General features: G+C 52.0%; 1 protein-coding gene across 3 annotated transcripts in view; it reads left to right on the top strand.

Moving 5' to 3' along the window:
• The window catches only part of KIF26B (kinesin family member 26B), a 470,603-nt gene that overhangs the window by 366,273 nt on the left and 87,098 nt on the right, over positions 1 to 17,232 (top strand). For all 3 annotated transcript variants that reach the window (XM_058701126.1, XM_058701127.1, XM_058701128.1), the window contains one exon: positions 13,715 to 13,921. In XM_058701126.1, the coding sequence (XP_058557109.1) occupies positions 13,715 to 13,921 (207 nt within the window). The remainder of the gene's footprint in view (positions 1 to 13,714; positions 13,922 to 17,232) is intronic.

Below are 17,232 nucleotides of genomic sequence, written 5' to 3'. Positions count from 1 at the left end.
GGTGCCTTGCAGACCGCAACTCTTCTTCCAAGCCTCACTGACAATCATCGTCATGAAACCTTGCCTGGTCCCTTCTCCCCCGGTGGAAATCCCCCTGCCCCATTTGGGCCCTCAGTGTACCTCAGTATGAGCTCTTTTTATTCTTTTTTTTTTTTTTTTTTTAATTTTAGAGAGAGCGCGCGAGCAGGGGAAAGGGGCAGAGGGAGAGAGAGAGAGAGAGACAGAGAAAGGGAATGAATCTTAAGCAGGCTCCACAGCACAGAGCCCGATGTGGGGCTCGACCCCACGACCCTGGCATCGTGACCTGAGCTGAAATTAAGAGTCAGATGCTCAACCGACTGAGCCGCCCAGGCGCCCCAGTACAGAGCTCTTTTGTACCACTCCTGTTACCATAAGCCCCTCGAAGACACAACTGGTTTTTAAGCTCTTTGTACCTGCAGAACCCTGGATGCTCTGCAGAGCCCTGGATGCCTGGCCCAGGTTAAGAAGTACTTACTCAGCCGAATGCTGAAGGAATGAAGGAATGAATTGATGGAGGTACTGCTTCCCGAGTTGGGTGTTTATACACCAGACCGGTTTGGGGGTGGCCGGGAGTCTGGGGGAGCGACCGGCCTCGTTCTGATCGGTCTGTGTCTCTTGGGCAAGCTGCTGAAATTCTAAGTCCACCCTGATCTGACTAGGGGACAGCAGCTCGGGCTCGCCCTAAATACGAAGAGGGCAGGTGTAGGTCCCCCAGAAGGCAGGATGAAACAGCCCTCTGCAAGCCGGGTTCCAGGAGCAGAGCTCCATGATGAGGACACCGCCATGCCATACAGCCGGTGGCAGCGTCCCTTCTATGGAGCCACGATGGAGCCTCCCTCTGCATCCTGGTCTTGGAGGACAGCAGGTTCCATACGATACAAAAGGCCCTGGGGAGCGTCTCCGTGGGACCAACGCAAAGTTAGCTTTTACAGCTCGGCAAGCTGAGGCTGCAGACCACCCATCGCAGCGCAGGCGAAATGCTTCTGGTGTTTTCTTCAGATTCGACGTACCCGGAGGGCTTCTAAATGCTCCAGCGCGAGAGTGCCTCTTCCCGATCAGGTGCCTCTGGTTTAAGGTTGCCAAAGCCCCCCTGCCCCGCAGGGAACACACGCTGCCCTCCCAGGCCTCCTCCACACCCCAGCTTTCTAGTCACTTGCTGGAACGCGGGGACCTGCTTTAATTTGTTGGGTTGTTCTTTTCCCACCCTACCCTATGCACCCTGGAGGAGAATGCGGTTAGGTAAAGACCGCACCTGCACATGTTCATCCTTGACCTCCATCTCATTCTCTACACCCGCATTCTATTTTTTTAATGTTTGTTTATTTTTGGGAGAGAGTGGGGGAGGGGCAGAGAGAGAGGGAGACACAGAATCCGAAGCAGGCTCCAGGCTCTGAGCTGTCAGCCCAGAGCCCGACGCAGGGCTCGAACTCACGGACCGTGAGATCATGACCTGAGCCGAAGTCGGACACTTTACCAACTGAGCCCCCCAGGCGCCCCTGTACACCCACATTTTAAAAAGAAAATAAAGAGGGGCGCCTGGGGGGCTCAGTCGGTTTAGCGGCCGACTTCGGCTCAGGTCATGATCTCGCGGTCCGGTCCTTGAGTTCGAGCCCCGCGTCGGGCTCTGTGCCTGTTTCAGATTCTGTGTCTCCCTCTCTCTGACTCTCCCCCATTAATGCTCTGTCTCTCTCTGTCTCAAAAATAAATAAACGTTAAAAAAAATTAAAAAAAAAAAAGAAAGAGAAAACATGTCCTCTGCATAATCCTCGCTATTAGAATTCCCCATTCTGCTTTGAACATGGGTCCTGCCACCAGCGAGGGCTTCTCTGCCAAGCAGAGGGGCGGGGAGGGGGACTCCAAAGGGCCAGCGGCTCACCCCTGGCCAGAGGGGGCAGGAGTTTCTCTTTCACACTTACCCCCGGCTGGCCTTCACCCCCTCGTCTCTCCACCGCATCACCTACCTCCCCCGCGGGCTGTCCAAGTCTGTCCCATGCCATCGTCCTCAACAAGCCTGGGGCTCACTGGAGCCGAACTGGGTGACAGTTGCTTCCGTTCCAAGCCTACGACTTGAAAATAAAGTAATCCAAAACGGAACCCCTTTTACGTCACGAGACCGGGCTGCCCCCGTGGCCCCCCAGTGGGAACAGTGTGTGTTTCACGCGTGTGTAGTGGAACAGCACAGATACACTTCTAAGGAGAGAAATGACAGACAAGGAATCGGGGGTGACTGGGGCTAATGCCGGGGTGAGTGCACTCTCGTACTCTTTCTTATTGAGGATGAAAATCTAAGACTTACCGAGGGCCCGGGACTTGGGACTGGCTTGGCGTCTTTCTGCTCCTCTAGCCCGTTCTCCCCTTCTTCAGCGTACGGGGGTCGTGACAATGTAGGGCTCGGTGCGGCAGTCCACTGAGTGCCTGTCAGCCTTCGATGCAGGTTAATTTACCCAACTTCCTAACTTTCAGCTAAGCCTGTTCCAGATTTCAGCCCCTTGACCCCAAAGTTCCCCGGATGCCTGTTCTCACTAGGACACGTACCTGATTCTCCTCTTGCCTGAGACTGAGGCTACGGGGTTCCAGACTGGACAAGAGCCCAGGCTTGGGGGTCGCGTATCACGGTTCTTTAAGGAAAGGATTCCCCACTTGCTCTGAACCCACTTTCCCTGTGGGCCCCAAGGATGCCTGTGCTCCCACTGCCAGGCAAGCAGCCTAGAGGCCGGCAAAGTCTTAATGCTGAACGGACAGTGCTCCTAAGTGATCGTTTCATGTCGAAAATGGGCGTCAGAGATGAATACCAGAAAGGTACATACCTTGGGGCGCCTGGGTGGCTTGGTCGGTTAAGCGTCCGACTTCAGCTCAGGTCATGATCTCACGGTCCGTGAGTTCGAGCCCCGCGTCGGGCTCTGTGCTGACGGCTCAGAGCCTGGAGCCTGTTTCAGATTCTGTGTCTCCCTCTCTCTCTGCCCCTCCCCTGTTCATGCTCTGTCTCTCTCTGTCTCAAAAATAAATAAACGTTAAAAAAAAAGTTAAAAAAAAAGAAAGGTACATACCTAATTATTAGATGGCAAGAATGGCTTTTTGTTTTAGACAACAGGTTGTTTATTACGGCGTTTCCCTGGATTCCGCGCGGTATCTGGCAGCTGGTATTTCTAGGTGGTCCCTAGACGGGGTCACTCGACTTATTCTCAGAGTTCTGGGTGTCACTTCCCTAGACCGGAAGCCGTGGGATAGTAAAAAGTCCCAGGCCCAGGAGAACGCAGCAGTGAGGTCCAGACACAGCGTCAAGTGTCCGCTTAGCAAGCTGCAGTTTTCATATTTATAATAAAACAGGCTGCAGAAAAAGAAAAGTAACTTTCTCTTTTGTGCTGGTGTTTCCAAAGGCAGACAGCACCTCTCTGGCGACAGACGGGGTCTGCGTCGGCAGATGTGACATTTCCTGAGCGTCCGCTATTTAATGACAAATCTACTATTTAGCTGTGCAGTCGTCACACATGAGTGAGCTTTAGCGGTAAATGGGCCCTTATTAACAATAAGTGCCAATGCCAAGCTGTGTGCGCCTGAAAGAACTCTGATGCAAGGGGTGCCCACTGCTCCTCTCTCAGAAGGTCCTTCTGTGCCGTTTTATCTCTGCAATGGGGTATTTCAAAAGATAAAATAACTATAGTAACCACAAACTAGCCACCGTAGTTTTCCTTCCCAGCATTCGGAAAAATCTGCAGTTGCCCCTTCCCCAGGATTTACCAAAATTCAGGCAGAAGAAAGAGAGGCTGGGAATTGGAAGTCCTGAGCTTAACCTTGGATCTGTAAACATTGGTGGGCCCGGGGTGAGGTGGCCTCGGCAACATCCTGCAGCAGTGGGGTGACACTTTGTGTCTCCAGGCCTCTTGTGTGGCATAAACCAGTAAGGTTCACGGTCTCCTGAACCCCTGGGTCAGAGGTGGTTGAAGGCATTGCTGGGAGAAGGGTGACCTTGTGTTAGGTTCCTGGCGGCGTATGCTCTCACAGGGCCACCACGTGTGTGGGTTCAACGTGACCGTGATCGTTATGGAGACCTGCTTTGTGCCAAGGGCTTAGCACGACTCTTTGCCTAAGAATCACGTAAATCCTTCCACGTAGGGATTATTATCCCCATTTTACTGATGAGAAAGCTACGTTAGAATGATATGTTTAGGGGCGCCTGGGTGGCTCAGTCGGTTAAGCAACCGACTTGTGATCTCGACTTAGGTCATGATCTCACAGTTTGTGAGTTCAAGCCCTGCATCGGGCTCTGTGCTGTCAGTGAAGAGCCTGCTTGGGGTTCTCTCTCTCCCTCTCTTTCTGCCCCTCTGCCACACATGTGCACACGTGCTCACACTCTCACCACATGAACTTTAAAAATAAAATAAAATAATAAAATAAAATGTGCACGGTCACACAGCTGGTAAGAGCTGGCATCTGACTTTAAAGTCTATGATCTCTCCAGTAGACTCATACCCTCAACAATAGTAATTTGTACATGTATATTATAAATTTTTAAAATACTAAAATTTCAGGGGCGCCTGGGTGGCTCAGTCAGTTAAATGTCCGACTGTTGATTTCAGCTCAGGTCATGATCTCACGCTTCATGAGTTTGAACCCTGTTTCGGGCTCTGCGCTGACAGTGAGGAGCCCCCTTGGGATTCTGTCTCCCTCTCTCTCTGCCCCTCCCCTACTCACGCTCTTTCTGTCTCCCAAAATAAATAAACATTAAAAAAATACTAAATTTTTATCATAGTAATAGAACACCACATAATATAATTATTATAAAGTAAGAATAGCTACTGTGGGGGCACCCGGGTGGCTCAATCAGTTAAGTATCTGACTTTGGTTCAGGTCACGATCTTATGGGTCATGGGTTTGAGCCCCGCGTTGGGCTCTGTGCTGACAGCTCAGAGCCTGGAGCCTGCTTCGAATTCTGTGTCTCCCCCTCTCTCTGCCCCTCCCCTGCTCGTGCTCTGTCTCTCTCTCAAATATAAATAAATAAACATTGAAAACAAATTAAAAAAAAAGAATAGCTGGCATGTATTAAACACTCATGTAGCAGCACAGTCATAAGCGGCTCTTTTCATGATCACCGTAACCCCACTGGGAAGGTACTGTTGTCAGGACGAGCTTCTAGATAGGCCTGTGGGAGGTTAAATCACTCGTGCAGATACACCGCGGTAAACGGTGCAGCCAGAGCTCAAACCCAGGCAGCCTGTGGGCAGAGCGTGTGCCCCAGCCTCCAGGCTACCCTCCACATGGTCCTAGGGAGGCCAGGCAGACAGCAAGTGCCCTTAGCCTTGGAGCTGCTCGTCCAGGGATGCCCGAGAACCCCACGTCCCACTTCACTTTGGACCCAACAAGGACTGTGTCTTAGGATGCATTTTAAAACCCGCTCACCCATTCGAAATGAGTTCCCTAACACGATGAGCTAAGAGATGGGGCCTCTTGTATGTAGGCTGCTGTCACAATTCCAGTCCTTGCTGCCAGACCAGCCCCTGAAACGTGCCTGCCTCCACCCTCCCAGCCTGGCCAGCTTTTCTCCGGCCTGCTAATTGGAGTGAGGGACCTCGCTCCCAGAGGCTGCCTGGCCCCCAGCAGCCCTTCCCTGGCTGCAGACCCCCCTCCGGGCCATGCTTCCTCCCTGCTGGGCTTGCGGGCTGAGGCTGACACATGCACCAGACAGGAGCTTCGGGGAACTTCCCCCCCCCCCCCCCGGCCCCCACTCCCCGAAGCACTTCCTTAGCGAGCACATCTCATTACTGGGCTCCATTTTCTGGTCCTGCACATGCTCCCCTCACGCTTAGCTTTCTGGTGCTACCACCTGTCACCTTTCCCGGCGTGGCTTTTAATAATGTAAATCTCCCCTCTCTGATGGCATCACCGCTCATCATGTGCCGTCTGGCGCCACATGAGCTCACCCGCTGGCACCCCTGAGAAGCCAGCCACCCAGCGCAGGGACAGTACCCTGTCTTTAAGGGGGTTCGGCTCTGGCCCAGCCCCCAATGAACAGGTTCAGGCTCTGCTGGCTTTGGTGGAAGGGACAAGCCTCTTCTCTGGCTCCATCTGACCCAGGACGCTCACTGCAGGGCGAGTGGGTCAGGGGCCCCTGCCCTTTCACCTTCGCCAGGGGGCAACCGGCTTTGGGCAAGTCACTTAAGTACCCACTGCCCTTAAAGTAAGGATGATGGTGATAATGGCCATGTTAACGTTTCCCTAATAAAGCTGTTGTGGGGAATCAAATGGAAATAAGGATGAGAAGATCCCCTGTAAATATAAAATTCAGGGCGCCTGAGTGGCTCAGTCGGTTAAGCATCTGACTCTTGGTTTCAGCTCAGGTCATGATCTCATGGTTTGTGGGTTCAAGCCCCACGTCACGTTCTGTGCTGTATGGAGCCTGCTTGGGATTCTCTCTCTCCCGCTCTCTCTGCCCCTTGCCCACTCATGTTCTCTCTCTCTCTCTCTTTCTCTCTCTCTCTCTCTCAAAATAAATTTTATTAAAAACTTTTACTGGGTGGCTTAGTTGGTTGAGTGTCAGCCTTCAGCCCAGGTCATGAGCTTGTGGTTCATGAGTTCAAGCCCCGCGTCGGGCTCTGTGCTGACAGCTCAGAGCCTGGAGCCTGCTTTGGATGCTGTGTCCCCCTCTCTGTCTGCCCTACCCCCACTTGTGCTCTGTCTCTCTGTCTCTCAAAAATGAATAAACATTACAAAAAAATTTTTAATAAAATTTGTAAAGAAGTTATGGCCGTGGTACAGATGGCTGGTGATGAGTGAGTGATGAAGTCACCGATTTTGTCAACACAGAGTAGATGCTCCCCCAGATAGGCCGGGGGAGCTCTCAGCCTCGTGGCATCTGCCCTCCTAGCCCCCAGACTCAGCACCAGATCCTGTTCCCCTGGACCTTTTCTGGGGGAATGGCCCCATGAACCTTGACTGGGTCAGTAGGATTACTATTGTAGTTTGGTGCAAAGAAACTCTGTCTGATTTAGTTTGATTCTGCAAGTAACTGAGCTGTGATGCATGGATCTGTATAATTCTGTAAAGATAACTATGTTTGGATGGAACACAACTCTCAGATATGTTTAAAGGTTCCCTCCCAGGATCAGGGTTATTTAAGACTTCCAACAGCTCGTCTGTCAGGTCAAGCAGGCACATTGGGTAAATCGAACAGGAAAGGAAAGTCATGTATATGGGGGTCGGTGTGTCGGTGGTGGGTTAGCACTAGAATCTTAGGTTATAAAGTGGAGAGTGTCCTTTACATAACAGCTGGAAAATTACACCTTTAATCCCCTTTGGAAACTTTTACAGTAGATTTGCCAGAATGTCCTAAGCATGGAAGGATGTGAAGGGTTGCTGAATTTCGTGGTAGGTCAGAAAAGTAAGAGTGCTGAGAATACATACTGGGGGCACACTGTTTACAGCTCCTGTCCTCTGATCATCTCTCTTAGAATGTCTGGAGAATCTTCTGGAAGGGACTAATGAGCCATAAGCAGACAACATGAGCATAGCCAGAACATCTGATCAAGACAGGAAAGAAAGGAATGAAATAAGGGAAACACCACATCCAGATTTTAGAGGTTCAGATCACATTCAACAGGGAGCGCATACCTTTGCGAAAGATAGAAGCAGACCACTTGGTCTTTAATTTAATTTGTTGGGGGGGAGGGAGGAAAGTCATTTGATCCCGTCACTCCTGTCACTATGTATGGGCAGGCTCATTCAAGAATTTTTTGCTTTCAGTTTTAAAATTAAGGTTGGTAGGGGCACCTGGGTGTCACAGTCATTTAAGCGTCCAACTCTCGAACTCTGCTCGGGTCATGATCTTGCAGTTCGTGAGTTTGAGCCCCGCATCAGGCTCTGTGCTGATGGCATGGAACCTGCTTGGGATTCTCTCTCTCCCTCCCTCTCTCTCTCTCTCTCTCTCTCTCTCTCTTTCTCTCAAAATAAATAAATAAACTTAAAAAAATAAAATAAAAATTAAGGCTGGTAGAAAGGCTTCTGATGTCATTCACCTGGTGTAGAAAAGTCTATTTTACACTAGTTGATTTGAGGAATATGCCTTCTTCTTTCCTTCCTTTTTTCTTTTTTCCTTTCTTCTTTCTTCCTTCCTTCTTTCTTTTTTCTTTCTTCCTTTCTTCTTTCTTGAATAATATTTTATATGTGTGTAGTGCTTTATATTCTGCCTTTATTTCTTTGTTGCTTCCCACCTGTCCTTCAAGACAGGGGTCATGGGTGGTACAACAGCCCAACTTTAGGGGTATGGAAGCCAGGGTCCACACCTGAAGTCACACAGCCACTCAGTGGTGGTGACATTTGGACTAGAACCCAGTCCCCTGGCTCCTAGCTCACCGTGGTGCCCATCACACCTGGAACCTGTAAGAAAGGAGATTGGCTCATCCCATGCAGGGACCCTTCTGTTATCTCTCATTTCTCCCTCAAGAGCTGAACCCCACCTGAAAATCTAGGGAAAGCAGGAAAGTCACCCTGGTGTGCGGTGAGGTCAGCACAGTGCTCCCTCCGCGGACGTCCAGCCTCCACTCCCACCAGGCAGGGCTGTGGCACCGACTCTGGCTTTCTCTCTTCTGAGGTGGACAAGGTCGCCTAGAGGACAGAGTGATGGATATTTCCGTGGCTCACGTCTGTCACAAGGAACCTCAGCGTCTCCATCGCAGGCGCCGGCCTCAGCGGGAAAGACGCAGGGTCCTGGAACAGACTGGTTCTGTGGTTTGGCCGTTCTGTCTCGGCGCCCTTCGGTTCCAGACTCTCCTCCGAACCATCCAACTTGTTCACTTTTCTCGTTGGTGGATTTTGACGAACCTGTCACACTGGGCTCTGGTTTGCCTTGAACCCTTCCCAGACATGTTTTAGGAACTTAGGAATAGATCTGGGGGCACCTGGGTGGCTCAGTCGGGCTCTCTGCTGTCAGCACAGAGCCTGCTTCAGATCCTCTCTCTCTGCCTCCCTCTCTCTACTCCTTCCTCGCTCACTCTATACAAAATAATAAATAAAAAAAAAATTTAGGGGTGCCTGGGTGGCTCAGTCGGTTAAGCATCCAACTTCAGCTCAGGTCATGATCTCATGGTCCATGAGTTTCAAGCCCCAGGTCGGGCTCTGTGCTGACAGCTCAGAGCCTGGAACCTGCTTCAGGTTCTGTGTCTCCCTCTCTCTCTCTGCCCCTGCTCTGCTCACGCTCTCTCTCGCTCTCTCTCTCTCTCTCTCAAAAATAAGTAAACATTGAAATTTGTTTTTTAATTAAAAAAACAAAGAACAGATCTGGAAGGCTCAAAGATAACTCTAATACTCTGTGATCAGGACAAAAATGATGCCCAAATGGCATTTCTTGTGAGGTTGGTCTGACTTCACCCTGATTCATTTCTACTGACCTGATTTTTAAAAAGTTGTGGACTGGAGGGCACCTGGGTGGCTCAGTCGGTTAAGCGTCTGACTCTTAATTTTGGCTCAGGTCATGATCTCACCGTTCGTGGGATTGAGCCCCACGTCTGGCTCTGTACTGACGGCACAGGGCCTGCTTGGGATTCTCTCTCTCTCTCTCTCCCTCTCTCTCTCTCTCTCTCTCTCTCTCAAAAAGAAATAAACTTATTTAAAGAGTGTGGGCTTGGACATCAACGTAAGGAGATTCAAAATATAAAAGTGTAAAAAGACGTGCAAGGTGTCAGCACTTAATTGACTCTGAAGCCTCTAGCCTTGTAGGGGAAACGACGTATCCTTGGTGACAGAGGTGCACTGAGCATTTCCCGTGGCCGCGACACGGTCCAGGGGCCAGTCACTGTCTCCTGTGTGTCTGTTGGGGGCCTTCATTGCAGGGGCCCCACAAAGGAGCGTAAACAAAGCTGGAGCATGGGAATGGTGACTGGTGGTCTCTCCCCACCCCCACCAACCTCACCACCATCCGTGGTCTTCTCTGTTGCTGAGCGAGCCTTCCAAAGGTCACGTTGGCCAGAGCCTTCCTTAGAGTCTGACGAAAACCTCCAGCTGGGAAGCTTCTGGGTAGAGAGAGGGGCAGTGAGGAGCCCCCTGCGTCCACACCGGGGTCTCTCCTCCGTGACTAGAGATGGACGCGAACATCTGTGCACATGATCACGTGTGGCGGCGACAGTGAGCGCCCGTGGGGACCACCCCTCAGAAGCCCCCGTGTGGCGGCCACGCCGTGATGGAGCGTCCACACAGCCCAGGAGCGAGGTTCTGCCTCTGCCGATGAGTCTCTCGCAAATCCTCCTGGAATGTCTCAGGCCGTCCAGGGAGGGGGGCTGCCGTGGTTGATGAGCAAGACGCCCAGAGCTTCAGCCGGCCCCACCGGCCGCCGAGCCATTAGATAGATGAGGCAAAAGTGGGCTCTTGACCACTGAGGGTGGCTGTTGGTCGAGGAAATACCAACCTCCTGTCGTTGGAATGTGTCCACTCAGACCGCGCCTTAGTTTTCTGGATCTCATTTTGCCAGTCCTGCCTTTGCGATTGAAAGCAGGGATCGTCCCCCCTGCCCTGAGAGCCGGGAGACAGCTGTGGGTGTTCATGACGGCAGGGACCCTCTCTGTGCCCCGGAGCAGCAGGGACAGGAAGGGCTGAAGCAGGTGCCGCCGGGAACCCACCAGCATCTGCAACAAAAATGAAAACTTCTGGCAAGTCCGGGGGACCGTCTTGATCACAAGTGGTATCTTCAAAGCGCTTTAATTACAGAGGATTAAGCCAAACGCCAAGTGCTGGAATGAGGGAAGAATTGGCACAAAGGAAGTCAAGCAGAAAAACCTAATTTCCTTCCTTTAAGGGGAGAAAAAAAATATCCATTTATTTAAATGAACGGCGAAGGAAAAGAATGGCATTTCCCCACCCCCACCCAGAGTTCAGTGGGTCTTGAAAGGACTGCGTGTCTCCTGGGCCAGACCAGCGGCCAGCACCGTCAGCCTGTCTGCAGAAATTGGAGGGCAGGCTCGGAACTTCATTACGATGCAGGAGCATCCCCCCCCCCCCCCCCCCCCCGGACAAATGACTCGCTAATTCAGCCCCTTCTCTCCCGCGTCTCCATGCAGGCCCTTGCCTGGCTTAGCTCATAGTTTACATTCAGCACCTCTGGTTACCCAGAAATTGCCTGTGAAATTGTGAAATCGAAAAGCAGCGGGCCATGTGACTCCATCAGTTCTGCCTGGCATTTGCATCCTCTTTGACTTGTAGCGCTCAGAGGCCGGGCGAGGGGCTTTGCTTACAGAAAGCCCGGAGGCCCCAGACACTACCAAAAGTTGCCATTTGAATATGTGCCCTGGGCACACCTGCTGTATGACTGGGGCAGATCTACCCGCGCGAGCCGGGCTGAAATCAGCACGGAGACGTTCACAGTGAACGAGAGAATTGTCAGAATGGAACGCAGGCCAATGTGCTGCTTGCTGTCACGCACACAGTGACGGTGTTTTACTCATAGGAGCCTGCGAGGACCAGTGCGTAATCCCCAGCGCTGTCTGCAGGGATCCCCCCGTGGCATCCCGTTTGTGATTCACGGGACCCGGCGTCCAGGGCGAGAAGTTCTAAAACCTTACCGCTGACACGGTGATCAGAGAATGCTAGGATGTCACAGTTCAGAGGGAGGCGAGTACGGGGGAAGGAGGAAGAGGGAGAGAAACAGGAATCACGCACCCACCCTGCGCTGGTTACTCTGCAGGTCAGTTTCTTTCATTCGTCCCATGGTCCCCTGAGAGAGGCCTCATTGTCCCTATCACACAGGTGAGAACACTGAGGCTCCAAGAGGCTGGACCACATACGGGAGGCAGTACTTGTCATGATGTAAAAAGTATGAGCTTGGGTGTCAAGACAGAGGTGGGATCAGAGCCCAGCCTTACCACGAACATTTTCAGAGATTTGGGGCAAGTTCTGGAGCACGAGTTGTCTCATCTGGACAAGGGTACCTATGCATTGGCGTGTCGGACTCAGTAATGTCCTTTGGGTGACAGCACAGCCCTAGCACACAATAGACCCCCAGGAAATGGCAGGAATCGTTATATGACACCCCCCCCCCCCCCGCCAGCGGGAGAACCAGGATTTAAACCCCGAGAGCCTCACCCCAGCCATGGGTTCCTTCCACTGTGACACCCGGCCTCCAGATCCACCCTGAGTGCTGTTCTGAAGGGATGGGAACCAGCACCGCTGGGACACAGCCAGGGCAACCGACGAGGCCCGTGCCCGTCAACCTTGTACATTGCAGGCCAGTTCCCGTGTCTCAACAGACAGGGAGAAGATAAACAGGAGGGTGCCCTCGCTCCATTATGCACAATGCAGATTATTCTCGGAGCATTTCTGCACGTTGGAAATCTTTTATTTAAAAATGTATAAACCCCTCTGCGAAACTGCCTGACTGACATTTCATCAGACCTGACAACTGATCCGATGAGGAAGGCAAGACACAGAGATGAGGTTTAAAAGAACCCTCTACAGAGCTGCAGGGTTCGCCACGTGGTATTATAAAAATCATCTGGGGGGCGCCTGGGTGGCTCAGTCAGTTAGGCGTCTGACTTCAGCTCAGGTCACCATCTCATGGTCCGTGGGTTCGAGCCCCGCGTCCGGCTCTGTGCCGTGACAGCTCGGAGCCTGGAGCCTGCTCCGGATTCTGTGTCTCCTCCTCTCTCTGCCCCTCCCCCGGTCATGCTCTGTCTCTCTCTGTCCCAAAAATAAATAAAAAACGTTGGAAAAAAAATTAAAAAAAAAAAGAAAAAAAATCATCTGTGTGTCTCTGTCTGTTACCCTGTGTATCACCAGCCTTTGTGTCTTGGGAGCCTAGCCCAGTGCTGGAATATAGCAGGTACTCACTGCCACATTTGGACTGAACTAGCAACACAGAAGCAGAGGCTAATGAGGGCGCAAACACCTTCCAGTTCCCCAGGACTTGAGCCTCCAGAGCTGTGTGTGCGGCTGCAGCTTCACTCCGGCTCACCTTAGGGCTCGGGGGGCAGGCGGTTTATTTCCATGAGTGCTCCGCTAGGCCGTGGGGGTGGAGCGGGCTGGCGGTCGTGTCTGGTCCGTGGTCAATTCCTCAGGAGGCGGGTTTAAGGGACCCGCTCCCGGTTCCCACCGAGATGCGCTTTCCTTACCTGAAATGACAACTCCTGCGCACTCACTTAATGGGATCCCAAATAACACGTTTCGAACGAATCTTTTTTCACCGTTGCTCCTTGGAACACATTTCAAATGCTGGCCATTAAAAACAGGCCATTTCACAAGCCTTTAATGATGACACTAATAACTGTGGGTTTTTGTCTCCGAGAGTCCTGATGAGCGAAGGCGAGGAGTAAATTATGGAGCTAACGTTTATGTCTGTGGTTTATCGATCTGTGAGGAGTCCTCTTCCAGGGAATTACGCCAGCCCCCAAACCTCGGCCATCCAGATTGCCTGTTCGCCTGTGTGACTGGCCCACCAGCGTACAGTTAATTTTCAGTTTATATTAATAAGAAGATAAAGAACACGATGTGCCGTTTCTGTAAGAAAGTAACGGACGTAGCAAAACATGCCACCTGGTAGTTACAAACAAGTCAGTTTTCGCATAACCCACCGAAGGTTATGTCGTTAACCCATGTCATCATGAGAAGGTTCCCTGCCGCGGTGGATGCTCATGTCCCCAGAGTGGATAGAGGGTGCCCCATCATAAAGTATCCAACGACGTCACTGCACGTCATTTCCCGCCTTTGTTTCCTGCAGGTGAAAGTCATGCTTCGCATCTGTTCCACGTTGGCCCGCGACACCTCCGAATCCAGCTCTTTCTTAAAGGTGGACCCACGGAAGAAGCAGATCACCCTGTATGACCCCCTGACCTGCGGAGGTCAAAACGTCTTCCAGAAGAGAGGCAACCAAGTTCCCCCTAAGATGTTTGCCTTCGATGCCGTGTTTCCTCAAGATGCTTCTCAGGTGGGTGTGGCCCCTCCCACCGTCCCCAGCCACAGGCTCAGGCAGTGTTGATTGGTTCCAAGAAGCCTTCCCCGTCCACCAGGACCTGTGAGCTGGGAGGGTGTCTTCCAGAGTGTTCTGACATGTCAGTTCTTCCGGCTGTACAACTTTTGGAAACCCGTGGGAGCTCCGTTGAATAGTTCGGTCCCGTTGAATTATCGGTGTCAGGGCTCGGGTGGCATCATCGTGCCAGGATTTCAACACAACACATCCTTGGAGAGAAGGAGGAGGGTGGAGGAGGGAGCCAGTGTGAGGATGGCTTACAGAAGCAGGGACTGGAAGGCAGAAGTGGAAATTTTAGGAACAACAGCAAGAAGATTGTGGCACGTGTGGTCCGCTAAGAACACCACGCCTGCCTGGGCTCCTGGGTGTGTCGAGGAGCTGGGTTTGAATCAGGCAGAGTTCTAGGGCCCTATAGGGCGCAAGTCCTAGTGAGGCATTGGTGTGGCAGGCAGGGAAACTGAGGCTTACATGCAGTCCTGCAGCCTGAATCGGTGAGGTGGAGTAGAGGGGAAGAAGAGAGGCGAGGGACAGCCGTCGTATTAGTTAGCTGGTGATGCGTTACAACTCAGGGGCTTAAACCAACGAGCATTTATTACTCCTTGTTAATCTATGGTCCGGCTGAGCATTCTTTCATTTCTAGCTTGGCGCACTTACGTGTCTATCCCATGTTTGCGGGCTGCCTGGCTTTAGGCTGGTGTAGAATCCGCGTTGTTTCTCCTCAAGCAGCAGGCTCTCTGGGGCTTGCGCTCACAGCGGTGGAATGATCCAAATACACACGCCTCCCAAGGCTAGGCTTGGCATTGACATAAGGTCACTTCTGCTGCATTCGGTTGGCTCAGATCTGAGGGGTGGGAAGAGACCCCGCGTCTTGAGTGGTGGCACTGCAAAGTCACCCTGCAAGGGGCGCGTGCACGCACGCACACACACACACACACACACACACACACACACAGGGAGTGTGGAGAGTTATGGTCGTTCTGCTCCGAGTATAATTTGGAGGCTCCTTGGGGGCCCAGAGTGCCAAGATTCCTGGACCGGAGCTCCTGGAGCCAATCCCAGTAAGAACAGATGTCCACTGGAAGATTCAGTCACACCATCTGGTGCAGTTCATCTGCAGTGAATCGGCACGGCTGAATCTTCCGGTAGACGCGTCACCCAGGTTACAGGTGTGCGGTGACCTGCCTCGCCTGCGTTCTGGCATCTTCGGATGCGTTTCCAGCTGGCCCTTCCCAGGATTCGTACAAAACAGGGTGCTTCAGGGTGGCCAATGCCTGCAGCGGAGCCTGAGGACAAGGGTGCTCGAAGCTTCTGTTTGTTTCCGACGCTGCATCCGAGTGTAGAAGAGAGGATACTCACACGGGCCCCGGAATCATACCACAGACACACAATGCGTGTTCCAGGCTCCATTCGTTAACGAGCTGGGCACATGGTTTCCCCAAAGAGTTTCACCACGAAGACACAAAATACAAAGAAGTTTGATAGTTTCTCTCTGACTTTTGTGTGCGTGTGTGTGTGTGTGTGTGGTACCACCCAGCTCACTAATCTAAACCTGACATCGTGTCTAATAAATGGCCTGCACGTAATGTAATTAACACAGTTAAAACTTTTCTGAAGCGGTTCTCCCCAAGTTGCAGAAATTCCAAAGCAAACCCTAAATGAAGTCCGGGCTGTTAATGAGTTTTAGATTTATTCCCGAAAAGAGCCATTTTTAATTGCTCACGTTTGCTTAAATTTCACACAGGGCTCCACGCGACTGTCACACTCGCTTCCAGAAGCTTCTCTTTTGTTAAATTCGCCAATAATATAATGCATTGCATTTCTCTATTCAATTTATGGTTTTCGGGAAGTTTCATATACATTAACCCACTGGACTCTTCTCGGATTCTGTGCTGTAAAAGAGGGAAGCTTTGCCATGTTCACATCCTGCGCAAGGAAACTGAGGCTCAAAGATGCAGCCTCTCATTCGTAGTCCCTTTCCTGAGCAGACCTCGCTTCCTGCTTTCCTCCCCGTAATCTCTCTGTCCTGCATCTCTGACCTCCCGCCATTTTGTTCGCTGTTTACTAGCAGTGTGTCCTTGGGTGGTCACTGCACCTCTCTGGGCCTCAGCGTCCTCATCTGTAAGCTGAAGACAGACCCAAATCAATGTGATTCATTGAGCCGATACATACGAGATGCTCGAAATAGAGCCGGAGAGTGGCGAGTATTCGATACCTGTGAGCTATCTTTGCCTGTTGTGTCATCACTGATGACAGTCATGGTCAGCCTCAGCGCCCGAGGGGTGAGCACCCTTTGAGCCTCCGAGGCAGGAAAGCAGGCAAGTGGACGCGGTGGCTTCTGCTCTCAGGTCCTCAGTGGGCTCATGAGCTGTAGCCACCAGGGAGGTCCCAGGCACTTATGAACTTGGCTTTCTCTCAGTCTCTAGGGACATCCGCTAAGCAATGATTGGAACAGTCCTTGCTCCTCACTGCCCTGGTGGACCCTCCCTAGGACCCATGGTGGCCTTGGCAGTCATCAGCTGCCCCCTCCGGGGCAGACCTCTGCTGGGTCTGGCTGTGGGAATGTGTCTTAGTCCGTTTGGGCTGCCGTAACAAAACAGCACGGACTGGCGGGCTTATCAACTACAGAAATTTCTTTCCCACAGTTTTGGAGGCTGGAAAGTCCAAGACCAAATCCTTCCCAATTCACAGCTGTCTTCCTGCTGAACGGGGTGAGGGAGCTCTCTGGGGCGTCTTCCCCAAGAACGCTGATCTCGTTCATGAGGGTTCCACCCTCATGACCTACTCACCGCCCCCCCCCACACACACACACAAAAGGCTTATTTCCAAATACCATCACAGTGGATGTTAGGTTTCTAGTTTTTTAATGTTGATTCATTTCTTTTGAAAGAGAGCAAGCAAAGCAGGGAGGGACAGAGATAGAGACAGAGACAGAGACCAAGAGACAATCCCAAGCAGGCTCCACACTGTCAGTGCAGAGCCTGATGCAGGGCTTGAAACCACAAACCGTGAGAACATGACCAGAGCTGAAATCAAGAGTTGGACGCTTAACCGACTGAGCCCCACAGCTGCCCCTGGACGTCAGGTTTGAACATAGCAGTTTTGGGGACACACATTCAGTCCCTCGCAGGAAGGGTGGTGGGGAGGACTCCAGCATGTGGGTAAGTGGAGGCTTCCTGCTGCCCGCGTCTGTGCTAGGGAAGGCTCCCTGCCTCTCTGGGCCCCCCGGACGGAAGGCAGCAGGGGGCCCCCAGGGGCCACTGTCAACCACT

Source organism: Neofelis nebulosa, chromosome 15, assembly GCF_028018385.1.
Source record: "Neofelis nebulosa isolate mNeoNeb1 chromosome 15, mNeoNeb1.pri, whole genome shotgun sequence".
In the NCBI taxonomy this organism is placed as follows: Eukaryota; Metazoa; Chordata; class Mammalia; order Carnivora; family Felidae; genus Neofelis; species Neofelis nebulosa.
The sequence above is the reverse complement of the archived record's forward strand: the minus strand, read 5'-3'. Positions and strand labels throughout refer to the sequence as shown.